Here is an 18,965-nt window from a genome sequence, read left to right on the forward strand (position 1 = left end):
CTCCTGCGTGGAGCTTACCCGCTGCAGTTAGAGGCACTGAAGTAATGCACATGGCTGTTAGCAGCACAGATCCCACAGAAAGCAGGGTCACCCGAGCTTTGTCTGATATCGTACAGGGCACTGACATGCCTATTCAATGACCACCCATCTTGCCCCTTTTCCATCACCCCCAAAGGGTACCCCTGTTGGACAAGGACAGACTGATCCCAAACTCCTCTGAGCATTGGTCCCTGCAGCAGTGGTTTTCCCCATGCTGTGCCAGGCATTCCTAGCCTCACGGGAGGAGAAAAGGGGCTCCTCTGACTGTCTGCATCAGAGCTGCTTGGTTGTGTCCAGGAAGAGTGACACAGGGAAGCCCCCCGTGTGTCTGGACTCCCACAGCACTGCCCACTGTGAGCTCAAAGTTGGTATGTTTGGGGCAAAGGCAGAGGGACCGGGTTCAGATTGTTTCTTTCACACATACTCACCTGGCCAAATCTGTGGTGAGCTATAAAATGTCTTCCTGTCAGTTGCACATGGGGGAAGGATCAGGATGCCTCCTGAGTTAAACAATGTAGTACATTTGAAAAGTTAGTATTTTGATTATTATTTTACATTTTCCCTAGGGATGGCATTTTATTTTCTTCTGACCTGACTCAAACAATTACAGGAAAGTGTTCAGGTGTGTACCTGTGGACACGGGTTCATATTTCTAAGCGAGCCCAGCAGCCTTAATTCGTTGTTGGCAGTTAGAGCTTTAAAACATGAGTGACGTGAAATGTTGAACACAAATGGGAATGAGTTAGAACCTCAGTTCTGACACCTGCGTTCTGTGGACCAAGCACTTTATAACTAACAGCGTTTTTTCAGTTTCTTGATAACTTGTCTGGGAAAAAGGCAGGTCTTGCCTTTATTGAGTTATGACCAAGCGCTGTTGGTTTGTATGTAGCACTAAGGGAGGCTCTGTTACAGACACAGCTGGAGTAAGGCTGCTTCGTCACCAGAGGTGCAAAAACCAGGCGCGAGATGACAGCACACGTAGGTGGAGAAGTGTACGACTTGCCTCTAGGCGAGGGGAGATTTGGAAAAAAAATTCCCCATGCTTCTAACCAAGGCAGAAGTGTAGGAATTTCAAAAATACTAAACAGCAGGAAAGGACAAGCTGGTCTTGAGTACAGTCTTCGTTTGACTATGAGAATATAAGAAGGCAAATACTGCGAGAGTTAGAAAGACCAAATATTGGTATCAGTGAAGTGCAATCAACACTATGGAGCAAAAGTGAGAGGGAATTTTTATTTTCTTATTAAACTCTACTATTTTCACTGTATAGAAAAGTCAAAAAACTAGGATAAAAAGTCTTGTCTTCCTGGCTTTCCCTTATGTTATAAAACACATAACCACGGACTGTTTGTCAGTGCTGGGAACGTGACCTCAGCTCAGTGCTGCTGGCCCATGCGGAGGGCCTGTGGCTTTCCCTGGTGTTGCCACTGTCCCTTCCCCACAGGCTCCCACGTGGTAAGCACCACCTGTTGCAGTGTGCCCTCGCTCCTCCTGTGCTCAGCAACCCTGAGAAGGAGCGAGAGCGTCACTCCCAAGAATGGTCTTCCGCTAACTGCTTGATGATGTGTTCTGTGATTCGATGGAGGTTATATATCTTGGGAGAAATATATTTATTTGAAAGAGGAAAGGAAGTGGGCTTGAAGGGAGGAAGAGACACACTCAGACAGATCTTTGTTCTTTGGGTTCTCTCTCAACATGCTCACAGCCAGGTCAGGCTGAAGGCAGAGGCTGTGCGAGCTTCACCAGGTCTGCCCTGCCAATGCAGAAGCTCAGTGCCTCAGCTGGCTGGTGCCGCTTGCCCAGGCGCCTTAGCGGGGAGCTGGGTCACATGCAGAGCAGCACCCACATGGGATGCCAGTGTCACAGGTCAAGGCTTACCCAGCAACACCACAAGGAGGTCATATGTGATTGGGAAGGATCCCCACTGTGGGATGTGATCTTCTCAGTGCATCATATCTGGATCCAGGATGTTCAGTCTAGTTAACCTTTATCAGCAGGGCAAGCTGTCAGGATTCTGTACTGGAAACATCTGAGAAGAACTCCTTTGGGATTATGCCTATGCCCAGTTCATACATGGAGTGTTATCTGTGATGTTACTGTTAGGTGGTAATTTATTCATTGAAGTGTCTGTAATTTCTCCATTCATTCATTCATTTGTGTCAGTAAGGACTTAAAAGATAACTATTTTATTCTTTGGGTTGCATAGTTACTTATTGTGTAGCTCAGTTGGCCATTGTCCTTGGAGAATACCTTGAGGTCTGTCCCTGTGTCCTTTATACATTCCCTATTTTTTTTCTAAGAAGTTTCTTACTTTCTGGCTCTCTGTGAGTTGCAGCCCAAGACCAAGCACTCTCTGAGGATGTCTGGGACTTGCTTCTGGCGAACTTAGTGTTTAGACATCAGTTCTGCGTGCTGGGCGGTGTGCTCACGGCATGCGTCCTGCCTTGACCCTCTCCCTGGGGAGAGCTAGGAGTAGGATCATGCGTGTACACCCAGCACACACCTGCACACATGCACAACATGCGCTGTAGATGTGTCAAAACACAAATCCGTGCTACTTCCACGTCCAGTCCAGCGCCACAAAATCTATTCTAGTGTTTTCCATTCCCATCATCATTTTGGCTTTTTTTCACCCACATTGAGCAACCTTGTGCTTACTTGTATGTGTATATCCTTGCTGAGTGCCAGGATACAAATAAACTAGTTTCGGAAATCTTAACCCTTGTCCCCAAAAGAAGCAAATTTACAGTTACAGTCCACCATGTGCAGTCTTTGTCTTGAGCCTCCTAAGGTTTCCCCACCATCTTCGGTGTGGTTTTCTGATGCTCTGCACTCAGTGGAGTCGCCTGCCTCAGCCTGCACTCACTGGCCGGGTTTGTTTGCTGATGATGTGTGGATGGGATGAGTGTCAACAGGCACGTAGAGTTGTGCATCTGCCTGCGTAACTGCATACACATAGATCCACCTGTCCCAGATCCCCTCATGCCTTGTTTGTAGACAAGCTCCCTCCTCACATAACCCCACAGTCCCTAGTGACTGCTTCCCTCCTGTGTGATTCTTTTTATTTGACACTGTGGAAAAAGCAAACACCAAATATGTAGCTTCTTGAATCTCGCTGGCTTTCCAGCTAAGAAAATAGGAAAACACATCACATTGTTGTTTTCATCCGCTGTCAATGCTATTTCACTGCTAAGTGTGGTGGTTGGTAGCCGGTTGTCCACTGAACCATTGGAACACATCTGAGATGTTTCCAGTTGTAGCCTTCCTGTATGGGTTTTATATGAATGGAAGTTTCCATTTCCTTAGAGGTTGATGCCTAGGAGTTGAATTCCTAGCTCAGATGATGGCTGTGTGTGTAGTTTTGGAAATAACTAAACTTTTCCCAAAGTGCCTTTACTGGCACTTAGGTTGCCACGTGCGGTGGGTGAGTGTTGGAGTCGCTCTGCAGCCTTGCCAGCACGTGGTCTTGCCAAGGCGCTTTGCTGTTGTTTGTGAATGTGTTCCTGTTTCACCCTTTGCATTTCATTGCTAAAGGATTTGTAGCGATGTTGCTGTCTGATTTGCAGTCGCCTTCTAACGACGGATGGTCTAGAACTCCTTTTCATGTGCTAGTTGTCTTCCAGGTGTCTGCTTTAGGGAAGTGTTCAGAAGGTGTGTCCATTTTCTAAATTGGGTTATTCCTTCCTGTAGCGTTTGTGTGTTCTGGATACAGTCCTTTTGTCAGAAATCTGATTTGCAGAAGTTTTCCCCCAGTACATGGCTTGTTGGCTTTTGTTTTGTTTTGTTTTGTTGCTGTTGTTTTATGATGTCCTTTGCACAGTGGCTTTTTAAAATAGTATTGAAACTGATTTATTAATTTTTATCTTATTGATTGTGCTTTTGGCAGCATATGTCAAAAAGGTTTATCTAATCCAAAACTTCTGTGTTAGAGGTTTTACAGTTTTACATTTTAGGTTGGGCTCTGGCCCTGCTTGGAGTTCTCACTTGTGTAAGATGTGAGGCATGTGTCGGTATTCGTTTTTTCATATGTAGATGTCCATTTGTGTTTCGTGCCATTTATGCAAAAGATGATCTTTCTTGTCTGTAGGAATTTTAGAATTATGTGTAAATAGATGCAAATGCCTATGAAATATTTGCGTCAGTTGGAGAGAAATGATATCTTAGCCATTTTGAAACTTGCAAGCTGTGAACATGGTGTCTGTTTCTCATCTCTGCCTTAATGAATGCCTTGTAGTTTTCAGCATGCTAAGCTTGCACCTGTCTCAATGGTTTATGGTACAGTCACGCATCACTTGATTTGAATACAACCTGTGGACTGTATTGTTAGACAATTTCATTATTGGGCAAACACCATAGAATAGATCTACACAAATAAAACCAGCTGTGCTGTCACTAGTACAGTCTTAGGGGACTGCCATAATTTATGTAGTTTGTCCTTGACCAAATGCTGTTATATGATACATGACTGCATGACTGGGTAGCTTTCTCTAAGCTTCTATTTTTTTTTTTAGCTAATCTATCTGTTTATATTTTAAATACATTTTTAAACAGTATGAAAAGATACTCCCCAAAATTCAATAGAAATAGAATTAAATGTCAATCTTATTTTTATAGAAAAATTGGAAATCCATGTGTAGTTTTATATGTATATGCAATATTCAAGAACTTTTTGAGAACCCCCTATCGTGAATGGATATCAAACTGGCTTTGCACCAAAATAAATTTGCCTTTAATTACATTTCCCATGAAGTTTTTACAACTCACTTTATTTGGAACTTGCTTTTTCATCCAATCTGGCAGTTTCAATCTTTTCGAACAATTTTAGCATTTTGCTACGCTGACTTTATATGTGAACACACACACACACCTCATTTTTTTTTTTAAAAAGGGGTGGGTATGTGAATTTCACAAAGCATGGAGATTATAAACTGAGGAAGAAGAGCATGCATGTGAGGGTGCAGCTCAGTAGTCACTGTCAGTATCTGCTTACTAAACAGTACGGCGTCCTTTTCCCACGTGTGAGAGCAAATGCAGTGTTTCTCTCTCTGTGTCTGGCTTGTTCCACCTCGCATGGAGATCTCCGGTTCTGTCCATGTTGTTATAGGTTCTTTTTTCATGTCATAATGTTCCATTGTGTACATACACAACATTTCCTGTGTTCATTCATCTGTTGGTAACACGGAGGTCACGGCCGTTCTTGGCTGCAGTGCTGCATTAAACAAGGAAGTCCACACATCTCTTTTTTATGCTGACTGTATTTTGTTTGCATATATTCCCAGAAGCAGGGTAGCTTGGTCTTCTGGTAGATATGTCTTTAGTTTTTGAATGAATTGCATACAGTTTTCCATAATAGCCGAGTTGTGTCACCGGCAGCAGAGTATTGGGGTTCCCTTTCCTCCACACCTTCAGCAGCATTTATATTTTCTTCTTTTTTCGTGTTAAATAAAGAGAGAGAGAGAATTTGGCTCATAATTCTAGGCTGTTTGGGAGTGCATCTATTGCTTTTCTTGGCTGTAGAGTTCTGAGGAGCCTCAGGGCCTCCGACACTGAAAGACAGGGGTCTGCCCTTCCAACTGAAGTGAGATGGTACCCCACTGGCAGTTTCTCTTTAATATTTACTTTCATCCTCTTGAAAGGCAGGGTAACATAGAAAAAGGAGAGAGAGAATATGCAAGCCTGCTGTCTGCTAGTTCACTCCTGATCAGCTCACTCAGCCAGGGCCAGTCCAGACTGCAGTGTGGTGTCTAGAGCTCTGTCCAGGTCTCCCACATGGGCTGCAGCCCCCACGATTCGTTTGCAGCAAGTGGAAAAGCCAGTACTCCAACCTAGCACTCATGTGGGATACAGGCACCCAGAGTGGCGGCTTCACCTGCTGTGCCACACCGCTCCCCACTGAGATGTTTATCTCTATTTTCTGATGGTTGTGACACCGGGTGCTCTCTCACATGTTGGCCATTTGTATTTCTTCTTTCAAAATTATTCGAAATTTTTGCCTGTTTCTTAACTGTGTTGTTTTTGTTGTTGAGTTTATCAGCTCCTTATATATAGCAGATAGTAAATCTTTTATCAGTTTCAGACTTTGAATTGATTTGGGAGGCTATTTGTTTCCATGTGATTTTGCATGAAGCTGACTAAAATCTGCCATGGTCCTAGTGTTTTCTGTCTGCCTCATGTTTCTCTTGCCTCAGTTTTCTTCTTCTATGCCTTCTCTCATATTAATTGAGCATTTTATGATTTTGTTTTATCTTGTTAACTTTAAAATAATTGCCCTCTTTCAAATAATATGACATTGACTAGCATGTTATTATAAATAGAATATTGACAACTCCTTAATTTGGTCCTTTGTGACAGTACTGTACCTTTAACACTAACACATGCTATTGAAAAAACCACAAAAAAAAATAGTTACTGCTTTTGCCCCGTACACTTGATTATTTCAGGGGAAGTACCCCATTTCCAGCGCTTGAGCCAGGCTTTGACCTGACACATTCTCTCTGCCTCAAGAACTTCCTCTAACATTTGTTGGCCGTGGGACAGCTCAGAAAGTGTGTTTCTCCATTTACGTTGCATTTTTTTCACCTGAGCACTAACACTTCAGTAGCGTGGCATCTGATGGGCTCACCGACGCAGTGACCAACGGGCCGTCTCTGTCACAGCGTGCGGGCAGCCGGGAGTGGGGCAGGCCTTCGCAACAGCCAGCACTTGATCTAAAACTAACAAATTAGAAACTGTTTATTCCTGGCATTTTGTATCTTTTATTTCTGCACTGTAATTGGCCACAAGTAATGAATTCAGAAGTAAAGCTGCAGAGCAGGGGGTGTGACTGTGTGTGGAGGTAGAATATGTGACAGCCACACCACTCGTGGCCTCATGTCGTCCTTGGCAGTTCTCAGTCACAGGGAGAGATTGGCAGCCCCTCCCCCTTTAACTTTGCTAAGTTAGTTTTCCAAGGGAATCGGCCTCTCTCTTTTTTATAATATCGGGGGTAGGTGAGGCTTTTGAACTAGGTTTTCCTTGAGCTTACGAGAATTTGGAGACAGCTGCCTGGACCAGCTTGAATATTCCTTGCTAAGTCTATTGAGGTTATGAAGCCAATGTCAGTGACATTTTAGGTACTTCTCCCCTTCTTGTGAAAGAGGACTGAGTCACAACATAAAAACAAGAAAAACAGACTTGAAGAACACCACTCGGGCCTGTGGAGACAGACCCTCTCTACTCCAGTAGGACTGTGTGGTGGCATCTTCTCATTTGTCCCATGAGAGGGAGCACCGAAGCAGTCGTGTGCGGGAGAGCAGGGCAGAGACTGTGCTAACTCTGCCTGCCTCCTTCCTGTAGTCCCCCCAGGCGTGAGCAGTGCTGGAACCTCTCCACTTCGAAGCACTTCCTCTGCAATCATCATCGTACATGACCTGTTCAAAGCACCTGCTGGGCCCTCCCTCTTGCCCTGCCTGCCTTGGCCACCCCGCTCTCCCGAGTTCCTCTGAGATTCACTGCTCTTCTCCATGTCCCCCTTCTTTGCTGGCATGTGGGCTGCCCATGGGCTGGGCCCTTGTCCCCTTCCTTACAGTGCCGCTGGGTTCCTAACAAGAGACTGCACAACACTCCCTAACATCCCCTCTCGGTTGTTTCTTTAGATGAGAAACAGAGATTCAGTTACGAGCGATCTGGATATGACCTTGAGGAGTCTGATGGCCCCGATGAGGAAGACAACGAGAACGAGGATGATGACGAAGACAGCCAGGCCGAGTCAGTGCTGTCGGCCGCGCCGTCGGTTACTGCCAGCCCCCAGCATCTGCCCTCCCGAGGTGGCCCACAGGACCTGGCGAGCGCCGACGAGGACAGCCGGACACCTGACTGCTCCCCCGGGGCACACGCTGACCCCATGGACATGCTGCCGAGGGCCCTGCTCACCAAGATGACGGTCCTGAGCGCTGTGCATTCCAGCTGCTCCACGAAGCCCGACTCGCTGGCCCTGGCCAAGCCACAGGCTGCCGAGAACCAAGGAGGAGCGACTCCTGGAGATGCCTGCAGGTCACCCCGGGCTGCATCCAGGTCCCCGTGTCACCAGATGTCCGTGGACTACCCCGAGGCAGCAGAACTGCTGAGAGGGTCTGGGGCAGGAAAGGTAAATGACTGGTGTCCGTTCTCTCATTTGCTTCTTTTTATCTCCTTACTTGTGGCAGAACCTAACAACTGGTCAAATCCATTAGCATGACTATTTTTCAGTTAGATTGAAGGTCAGAGCTTGTTTCCTGGCCATTGGAGTCTTATATTCTAGATTCATGAAGAAACTGGCTGGTTCTAGAAGACATACCCAGAGCAGACCAGTGTGTGTGCCCCGTGAGTATGTCACTGGTGAGCTGCACTTGTCCCCACTTCACTCCGAGTTGCTTTCTTCTTGGTGAGGTGCAGTGGGTGCTAAACCACCCAAGCCTCTTCCACTTTGCCCCCGTCAGCAAGACAGTTTCAATGGCAGAGTTAATGTGACCCCCCCCCCCAGTGCAGAAAACAGACTGCACCTGAACCGTCAAGTGGCTTGCACAGCCTAGGAGCTTGCCCGCTGGAGGTCTCTGCCCCGTGGCTCTAAACGCCCCCTGGCCTCTGGGGAGAGCTGCCCCCTCTCCCCCCGGCTGCTCAGCAGCGCCCTTTCCTGTGTACCAAACATTGCAGTTGAACCTGCCGCTCCAGCCGAGGTTGGTGGTTTGCTGTGGACACGATGCAGAATCTTTAAGGATGTGGATTTCTGCAGCCTAGCCCACCTTCATGTAGTTTAGGGAACACAGAGATGAATGTAGCTGCGTATACAGATATGGCCAAGGGAGAGCTGGTGGTAGGCAGGCTTCATGGTGCAAGTGAAGGTAGAGGAGGCCTTGCAGTCAGTCACATCCTTGGCAGTAGGCACGCGTGCCCGGGCTGTTTCTCTGTCCTGAGATCCCATCTCTCACACACACAAGCACCTGGAGGCATGGCTGTCTGAGCGTTTCATAGGCGTGGACAACCAAACAGCTAAAGGCCTCAGTCCTAATATAATTCTATTTCACCAGTAACTAGCAGGCACTCTGCTTCGTTTTTCCCCATTGCATTGATTCAGCCAACACACACCTCAGTGAACAATTACTCTCTGACACAGGGTCGAGCTGCTTGGTGGTCCCAGGAATAGCAATAGATGCCTAAGAATAGAGCCAGCATCCCTTTCCAATTTACAGTGTGACAAAATTCCCAAAGTTCAAATGAAACATGCAAAGTAGTATGCAAACTACAAACTGTTGCTCCTGTTGGCAGTTTGAATCATACATGGTTTTGTTTTGTTTTGTTTTTTTAGTGGAATTAGCATATAGTATTTCAGCAACTTTATAATTTTCTGAGAGAGCACGATGCACCCATATGCTGTGCCTCCCCGGGGCGGTGGGGCAGGCAGCCGCAGGTTAGCTCCTGAGCTGAGGAAGATCTGCCCTAACTAGATGGTTCTCTCTTGACTTTCAGGAGGACACGTCCTCTGTGGGACCACCGTGCCATGCCCAGCACAACCCCCTACCAACAGCAGGGTCGCCCTCTGGGCCCTCCCCTCATCCAGAACCCCAAGAACAGAAGCAGCAGACGGGCCCCCACCTGGCTGCGGGCCCATCTTCGCCCCAGACGCATCTGTTCAGCCACCTCCCGCTGCACTCCCAGCAGCAGGCAAGGACACCTTACAACATGGTCCCCATCGGGGGCATCCACGTGGTGCCCGCCGGCCTCACCTACTCTACCTTCGTACCCCTTCAGGCGGGGCCTATGCAGCTGACCATTCCTGCCGTCAGCGTCATCCACAGGACCACGGGCGCTCCTGGGGATCCTGCCACCCAAGTGGCCGGCGCGGCCAACGCTGCTGGCGGCCTGGCGGAACTGAGCAGCGTGGTGCCGTGCTTCCCGGTCGGCCAAATCCAGGTTCCTGGCCTGAGTCCCCCGGGCTTACAGCCACTGCCCTCACTGAGCATGGAGACCCTCAACATCGTGGGCCTGGCCGGCCCCCACATGGGCCAGCAGGTGCAGCCGCCCGGCCTCGCCCTCAACGCCGTGGGCCTGCAGGTCCTGACCGCCAAGCCTTCCTCCCAGAGCAGCACCGCCCCGCCTGCCCCACTCCCCGGGCTCCAGATCCTCAACATCGCCTTGCCCGCTCTAATCCCCTCGGCCAGTCAGGTCCCCGTGGACACCCAGGGGGCTCCCGAGGGGCTGGCCTCCCAGAACCACACGCGGGATATGCAGCCCAAGCAGACTTCTGTAGCCAACACAAACCAGGCCAGCAGGACCGAGTCTCCTCAGGGGTCCCCCAGAGTCCAGCGGGGACAGACAACCAAAATCCCGGATCCGCCCGGCCCCGCAGGTGCCCTCGCGAGGCCGGCTAGCTCGACAGACGCAGGGAAGGCTGCCTCCTCCGCCAATCATGTGAAGGCCGAGCCTGAGCCCCGGTGCGGGCGGGCCCTGCCTGCGTCCCCGTCCGCGTCCCTGTCCTCTGCAGAGCCAGTGCCCAAGCCGCCCTGTGTCCGGGCGCTCAGGGCCCCGGGGCCGCCCCGCAGGCAGCGCCCTGTGCCGCTGAGCGACCTGAGCAGCGACGACGACGAGGACCGGCTGGTGATAGCGACCTAGTGGATTCTTTTGTATCATTTCTTTTTTTCTAATAACACTTAGAGGTTTCTTTGAAAACCCTCCTTTCCTTAAAGCACATTTTTTCTGATGTAAACTCATGACTAATCTTTGTGCAATCATGAACTTTTGACCAATAATTGTTGTTTTGTGTCAGCTCCAACTGTTTTTGTACATGTTGTATAGACAATTGTGCCTTTTAGGAGTTTTATGTTTAGAGACTGTACAGTTTGTTGAATATCTATATACATAAAAAATATATTCTATATGTCTATGAAAGCCAGGTGGTTTGTGTTTAGTAAGAAAAACCAGTCCAACAAATCAAATGATTAAATTATATGTTGCGCTGTGAAGTGCGGATTTTTATGGCCATGGGGCAGAGTTTCCGTGTGTAAATTGGTGTGTAAACTCCATATTTATTGTGTTCATCTTAGTCCTGGAAAATGTGTCTGTCCTTGGAGTGTGTAAGAAGGTGACTACTGCACCTCAGACAGATTTTCTGTGCTATGAAATGTTTCAGTAAAGTATTGTTCACTGACTTTACCAGTGCCTCGGCCATGCCTTCTTTCTGGTACCTGCCCCTGCCCCAGTCTGCCCCTTGGCGCAGAGACGGGAGCCACGTGACCTTGCTCTCGTGGGACACCCGGGAGGGCTTTTGTAGGCTTTAACTTCTCGAGATAATGAACATTTAGCAGCATTTTCTGTTAAGTATCTGGAGCACACGGCCTAAAAGCAGGAAAGTCCTCATATTGAGGAGACAGGAATTTGTGATAAACAGAAAAGTGAATCAGAAAATAGCGGTCCTGGGAGATTTGCTTGCTCAGGAGCCACAAGGCCCGTTTCTGGTCTCGGACCCAGATCCTTCAGCAGCTCTGTGCTCCTGTCTTCCTCAGCCGTGTGGGACACAGGCAGAGAGCCCTGTCCAGCAGGAAGCCAGCAAGGCAGCCACGATTTAGGCAAGACCCACATTCAGACTTGAAATCACTTCAATGACCATGACAGTGACCACTTGCTGTCCTGGGAGGTCCGACTGCCCTCACTCATTGAGGACAGTGAGGGGTTGGGGGACTGGTACATCGTCCGCGTGTTAAAGACGCGCCTGCCGCAGGAAGAGGTGGACATGTCGGGCTCTGAATATGCAGCGCTTTGGTAAGACTGTGTGTTGGCGACTCATGGAGGCGAGACACCTGTCCCAGCCGCACCTGCGACACCTGTGACATTCAGAAAGGCTTCTGCCCCCTGTCCGCATACCCACACCCCCACTCACATTCTAAGACTTGGAAGGAATTCTGGCACCATCTCCAACAGTCACATCGCCCTATTAATGTGTTTGTTGAAAATGAGATTCCTTATCCAGTGTCTCAAAAGAATAATTAAATTTTACAGTTTTCAAAGCTGGACCTTCCTAATCCTTTTGCTGGCTACAGTTTCACAACATGTCAATAGACATGTCCTTGACTGTAGTTTAATTCTACATGACTTCTGTGAAACCAAAAGTGATACTCAGAATTTTGCCTAACAATTTTTTTTTTCAGTTGGTGTAAATTCTCTAACTCTGAGGAAGTGCTGCCTTAGCATTGTGGTGTATTTGTATCTCTTGAAAATGTCATAATTGTGTAATATACCTTGATCTTATTTTGGACTTTCCAAAGTTGAGTACAGCGTACTCGTGCCTTTAAGATTAGCAACCTTCTTGGTGTGAGGTGGCTTTGCAAAATATTTCACTCACTACATAGTGGCTTGGCTCATGATTTTTCAGCTCTGTGATGGCGCAGAAGAGATAAACATGACTGTGGATCCTGCCCGTGCTGACATGCCAGCACAGCTCCCGGGCAGCTCCGCGGTCACCCAGGACAACTCCTGCCACTCAACAGTGCATCTGCTGCCAAGCCAGAACACTTGCAGGGAGCTGCATTGTACTTAGAGAACCATATCTGACATATGCAGCTGCAAAGAAATAATATTTGAGCCATTGTTTTTGAGAGAATCACATATACAAAATAAGGACATAGTTGACTTCAACCCATTTTAAGTCATTTTTCCCAAGGAACACTGTTAACTTGATATTCCCAAGAGCAGCTGACCTTTAATGATGTAATTCAGAGAGCTGGTCTGACTATGTTTGCCTTGCCTTTTATTCTGGTTTTTTTTTTTTCCTGTTGTCCTGAAAAGACCCTGTTCAGAACTAGAGTACAGTTGAATAGAAAACCTGTTTGGCAAAACAAGCAAACAGCATTAAAAAAATCCGTAAAATTCCAGTATCTTCTCATACCAAAATCCCACCATCAAAACTGTTGGAAGAAAATAGCTGAACGTGGCCTGATTGCAGTGCCAACATCCTGTACAGATGCTGGTTCTTGTCCTGTCTGCTCCATTTCCCATCCAGCTCCCTGCTTAAAGGCCCGAGAAAAAAGCAGAGGATGGCCCGAGTCGCTGGACACCTGCAGCCACCTGTGAGACCCAGGCTTGTGGCTTCAGATGGCTCAGCTCCACCCGTTGCAGCCATTTGGGGAATGAACCAGCAGATGGAAGATCTGTGTGTGTGTGTGTGTCCTTCACTGTGTAAATCTGCTTTTCAAAGGAAAATCTTGAAATAGCTGATGAACAAAACATCACTTTCTAGCTCTCAAAAGTAAGTATATCCTTTATACGAACATATATTATAAGCTAATGTAATTCAAGGATAGCTTAGTAATTCATTTTCATCTCCCAAACTTCTAAGCCCCTTAGTAATTATTCCTTTCAGAATGATAATTCACCAGTGATATATAATGTGGAGGGATTTTTTCCTTTTTTAATAATGCAATTTTCTTTTCACAGAAACTGTATAAACTGCTTTTCTCATGAATTAATCCCTGCCCTGGATTTCAAATGATGACACTGATTTAAGGATTATGCAGGATTCATTCATTATTTTATTGAAATACCGTGAAGATAGAAATTCCTTCCTGATGCATATTCCAGTCAGATGATAATAACATCAGTGCTTTTCAATTTTCTGTGTTGAACCTTTTACTTTGAGATGTTTAAGCAATATCAAAAAGGTAGTTTCCATTTGAAAAACTCAGAGTTAAAACCACATGAAGACTTAAATTCTTAAGATTTTTTTCTTGAAGTGACTTATCCCAACTTTGGAGAATTATTATTTACTACTCAAAGAAGATTATTAGATATATATTTATAATCTTGTAATGAAACTCTTTCTTTTTTTAAGTGGAGATAATGTATATAAAAGATGAATACTAAATTATTGGATGGGCAAGGATTTGACCTAGAAGGTAAGACTCCACCTGCAGCCTATTTTGCAGTGTCTGTATTTGAATCCTGGCATGCTCCCACTCTCTCTCCCTCTTTTCTTCTTTCCTCCTTCCTCTTCATCACTTTCTTCCTTACCCCCTCATCCATCCCTTCCTCACTCACTTTCTTTATCATGGTCCTCACTCTTTCCTGTTCTGTTTGCCTCTCAAAACTAATTTTATGGGCCTGGTGTGAGGGCTAAGTGGCTAAACCATTGCCTTGCACAAACCAAGATCCCAAGTGTTCACTAGTTCGTATTCCAGCTGCTCCACTTCCCATCCAGCTCCCTGCTTGTGGCCTGGAAAAGCAGTAGAGGATGGTCTAAAGCCTTGGGACCCTGCACCCTCTTGGGAGACCCAAAGAAGCTCCTGGCTCCTTCGTTCAGATCAACTCAGCTCTGAACATAGCAAGCCATTTGGGGTGCGAACCAGTGGACAGAAGATCTTTCTGTGTCTCCTTCTCTCTGTAAATCTGCCTTTCCAATAAGAAGGAATAACTCTTAATAAATATTTTCTTCTACAAATCAAATAATTTGAAAATCATGAGGCATTTAGTTAAATAATTGCATTCCCTATTCCCACATGGTTTATCCACAACCTTGCACCTGCATGAGACGCTAGAGGCATAAGAACAGGGCAGCTAGCCTGTCCTGAGGTGGCCCATGGCTTGTGAAACAGAGAACTCTGTGGCTACCTAAAGTCCTGTAAGAAAAGTTTCAGTCAATTCCAGGACTAGGCAAGACAGACAAGAATTTATAGACTTTTTTTTTTTTTAAATCTTAAAGATACATGCCTAGGAGGGACAATACAAGACCACCATACCTTAGAAACTTCAGGAAATAAACCCTTGAGAGATCAGAAAATTCCTGTCTTTGGTAACTAAAGAATGATTTGTGGGGCCTGCTTGTGATGCATGCTTATCTGCCACCTGTGATGCCAGCATCTCATGCAATGCCAGCATCCTACATGATGCCAGTATCCCGCGTGAGTGATTATCCGAGTCCTGACTGCCTCGCTTCCAACACAGCTCTCTGCTGGTGTGCCTGGGAAAGCAGTCAACGGAAGCCCAAGTGCTTGGGCCCCTGGAAACCACGTGGAAGACCTGGTTGGAGTTCTAGAACTCCTGGCTTCCAAATGACCGTTGTCGTCATCAAGGGAATGAGATGAGAGATGGAAGATTCTTCTCCCTCTGCTCCTATCTTTCAAACATCAAATATTAAAACAAGGAAAGACTGATTTATGTCTGTGAGAAATTGCTATGTTTTAAAGGGAGTTTAGAATCTGGAGATCGCAGAAACCACATCATGTAGGTGCTGGAGCTGGCGTATGAAGCCAGGTCTGGGAGGATCAATGCATTACACTTAAGGACAGGACCGGGATGCAGGACAGAATGTTGGAAGGCAGGGGATCAGGATCCACGACTCAGCAGAGCAATATGCTCAAGGAAGATGGATCTAACAGGAACACTGAGGTTCCAGCTCTTGGGTGGAAGGATCAACTGTGCTGAATCATGCAATACTTTCCTCACTGCAGAGTTGTGTCTGGGGACAGTCTCGGGAACAGAGGGAACAGAATCCTGAGAACCACACTCCTGAGCCACGTGCTCCAGGAAACTCCTCCACGCCAGGAGAGACCTGTCACAGGACAAACGGAGCAACATCCCAGCACCCCAGGGGGCCACGGCAGCAACAAAAACCCAGAAGATGCTGCTTTCCTGTAAGATTTTGAAGAATGAGACAGTGAGCTCTTGTGAGAAAAGTCCCAGGCCCCATTAATGGCATCTCACAGCAAGGAGCCAATGGGAACTTACAAGTTCAGGTACACATTAAAATGCATATCTGCAGGGTTGACCTTGTGGTGCAGAGGGTTAGGTTGCCACCTCTGATGCCAGCACCCTGTATGAGCCAACTTCACGGCAACTTACAGCAGCTCTGCTTCCGATCCAGCTGATGTGCCTGAGAAAGAATACACCAGGAGGACTCTTGGGTTCCTGTTCCCATGCGCAAAACCTGTGTGGGGCTCCTGACTCTGGCCTGGCCAGCTCTGGATGTTGCAGCCATTAGGGGGGAGTGAGCCAGTGGACGGAAGATTCTCTCTCTCTTTCTGTTGCCCCTGTTCTTTCTGTAGCTTTGCCCTTCAAATAAATAAGCAAATACCTACCTATGTAAATATTTTGCAAAATGCACATTTGTCTCACATTTGACCAGGGATAGGGCGGAACAGGTTTGCCTTCAAGGAAGAATGCAAAATTTCAAAGTCTGCTGCTCTTCCCCAACTCCGAGGTTCTTCACTCTGGATTCTGCTATTCTGCATTGCAGTTATGCAGATCCGAGAGAAGCTTGGCCTTTGGGAGACCTGTCTGACGGGGCCTCCCTCCTTCTGAGTGAGCACAGCTATGCAAAGTTCACATCCTGGGGCCCGGCGCGGTGGCGCAAGTGGTTAAGGTCCTCGCCTTGCACGCCCCGGGATCCCATATGGAGGCTGGTTCTAATCCCGGCGGCCTGCTTCCCATCCAGCTCCCTGCTTGTGGCCCAGGAAAGCAGTCAAGGACAGCCCAAAATGTTGGGACCCTGCACCCGCATGGGAGAGGCTCCTGGCTTCGGATCGGCATAGCATCGGCCATTGCGCTCACATCGGACGGAAGATCTTCCTCTCTGTTTCTCCTCTCTGTATATCTGCCTTTCCAATAAAAATAAAATAAATCTTAAAAAAAAAAAAGTTCACATCCTGGGGCCCGGACCTACTCAGAGGGAGCCGGAAGAGACAGCTGAGGAGAGTCGGAGACTCATCTATGACCCACCGAGGCAGAGGGCCTGGAAGATGTTTCTCGCAAGTCCTGAATCCATGTGTGGCCATGTGGTAGTTCTAGCCTTTGGGTACAGCACCCCTGTGTCATTCAACCAGAGTTTTCTAATGATCTGGCATTTTCTCTGTTGGGAGTTAAGTTGCCGCATCCTTTGTGTCCTGGGGCAGTAGGCGTTATGAATTGATTTCTGCGTAAGAAGAATTATTCTCTTAAGCAGAAAGCCTTAGAGACAGACAAACAGACTCTGTGTCCCAGGACCCCCTTCCTGAAAGCCCACAACAGTCAGGCTGGGAACTCAGTGTGTTTCTCCCACTTGAGCGGCAGGGGTCCTCAAGCCATCGTCTGCAACCATGAATGACTCTTTCAAGGCGTGAGATCGTAGGGTGTTGGTGGAAGAACGGAAGGTAAGTTTTTAATTTTATTTCCCCAGCACCTAAGCTATGTGTCCAATAATTCTGAAAAATTGCAATGGATGTAGGTAAATATTTTGGCATCGCAAATAGAAAAGGAAAGGCCTCCATTTAAACACATTTCGCTCAGGCCCGGCACCGTGGCCCAGCAGCTAAAGTCCTCACCTTGCATATGCTGGGATCCCATATGGGTGCTGGTACTGACCCCGGTGGCCCCACTTCCCATCCAGCTCCCTGCTTGTGGCCTGGGAAAGCAGTTGAGGATGGCCCAAAGCCTTGGGACCCTACACCCACGAGGGAGACATAGAAGAAGTTCCTGGCTCCTGGCTTTGGAACAGCTCAGCTCTGCCCTTTGTGCTCACTTGGGGAGTGAATCATCAGACAGAAGATCTTCCTCTCTGTCTCTCCTCCTCTCTGTATATCTGACTTGTAATAACAATAAACAAACTTTTAAAAAAATTTTAAAAACATTGCTCAATTTTCAAAATCAGTAAGTTTCCTTTTTTGTGCCACTTCTTTTTTTTTTTTTTTCTTAATTAAAAAACCCCACACATTTGAGAAGGGAAACAGGTAGCTCTCTTGTGCTGGTTCATCCCCCAGATGACGGCTGGAGCTGAGCCAGGGATGCGGCTGAGAGCAGAGGATTCAGTTCAGGTCTTCCAGCACATCGTAGGAAGCAGATTTCTTGAGCCATCGCTGCAACCTAGCAGAGTCTGCATTAGCAGCAAGCCGGAGTCAGGAGGCAAGGCTTACACCCACCCCAGGGAGCCCGCTGTCTGCTGCATTGGCCTTCACTGCTAAGGTAAAGGCTTCGTTTCTGGAAGCATGTTCTTATTTCAACTCCCAAGGTACTCTGAGTAAGGTTCTGAGATTATAGTCAGTTCATGTTTTGTTAGTGTGATAAAGTTTCTTTCTAAAAATTTATGTATTTGAAAAGTAATGACAGAGAGGGACACACACACACACACATGAGTTTCCATTTTCTGGTTTCTCCCCAAATGCCCTCAAGAGCCAAGGCCAGGACAGGCCTTTTTTTCCGACCATGAATCTTTTCCTTTTATTTCACAAAGGACAGCCGGGGGCTGTCAGGGCACGGAGAAAACACACCGCATCCATATGTCAGAAGTGGCCACTCAGCTGGGCAGGGCGGGGGCCTTGGGCTTGTGTGATGGGCAGGGTGGAGCTGTCTCCTGCCAGGGACAAAGGGAGGACCTGAGGACCCCCACTGGGACTGTGCAGGGGGAAGTCTGGTTCTGCCATGGCACAGGCTGGGTTGAAATGAGAAGGTTCGTCCAGGGTGGGCTCTCACCCAAGGACTAGGGAAGCTGGCAGTAGCTGACGGCACCAGGTGCCCCAAACAGTATCCACTACCTGCAGTGACCCAGGCAGGTCCAAACCCCTACCCTGTGCTGAGTCTGCCATCGGCTCTAAGCCCTGGCCTGGTGGGAAGTAGCCAACTTGCTCCCTTGGAACCTGAGAACACAGGCCCATGGCTGCCAAAATGTGGACCCCTCAAACTATGGAACCCCAGGAAGAATGGTCTCATGGGAAATGCTACAGAGACCCTTGGGCCTCAGTCTCACCCCTTTGCCCTAACGCTCTCCCCTATCTGCCTACTCAAGAAGGCTCTGGAAGCAATGGAGACCCAAGGGACCCCCCTTTCCTGCTGGGGACAGGGTGGGGCCCAGCAGGTACAGTGACTTCTTCAAGAACTTGTGCCCCATGGGATGAGAGAGGCCCACCTGTTGCGGGCTGTACTTGGTGCTGGTGCCTCACGCCACAGTGTACCTG

General features: G+C 47.6%; 1 protein-coding gene across 2 annotated transcripts in view; it reads left to right on the top strand.

Annotated features, from left to right (window-relative positions):
- The window catches only part of HIVEP1 (HIVEP zinc finger 1), a 134,300-nt gene extending 123,095 nt beyond the window's left edge, over positions 1-11,205 (top strand). For both annotated transcript variants that reach the window (XM_040984146.1, XM_040984145.1), the window contains 2 exons: positions 7,674-8,164; positions 9,523-11,205. In XM_040984146.1, coding sequence (XP_040840080.1) covers positions 7,674-8,164; positions 9,523-10,665 — 1,634 coding nt within the window. In that variant the 3' untranslated portion in view covers positions 10,666-11,205. The remainder of the gene's footprint in view (positions 1-7,673; positions 8,165-9,522) is intronic.
- Positions 11,206-18,965: the final 7,760 nt, after the last annotated feature.

Source organism: Ochotona curzoniae, unplaced genomic scaffold, assembly GCF_017591425.1.
Source record: "Ochotona curzoniae isolate NIBS_2020 unplaced genomic scaffold, NIBS_Ocur_1.0 contig_4064, whole genome shotgun sequence".
Lineage (NCBI taxonomy): Eukaryota > Metazoa > Chordata > Mammalia > Lagomorpha > Ochotonidae > Ochotona > Ochotona curzoniae.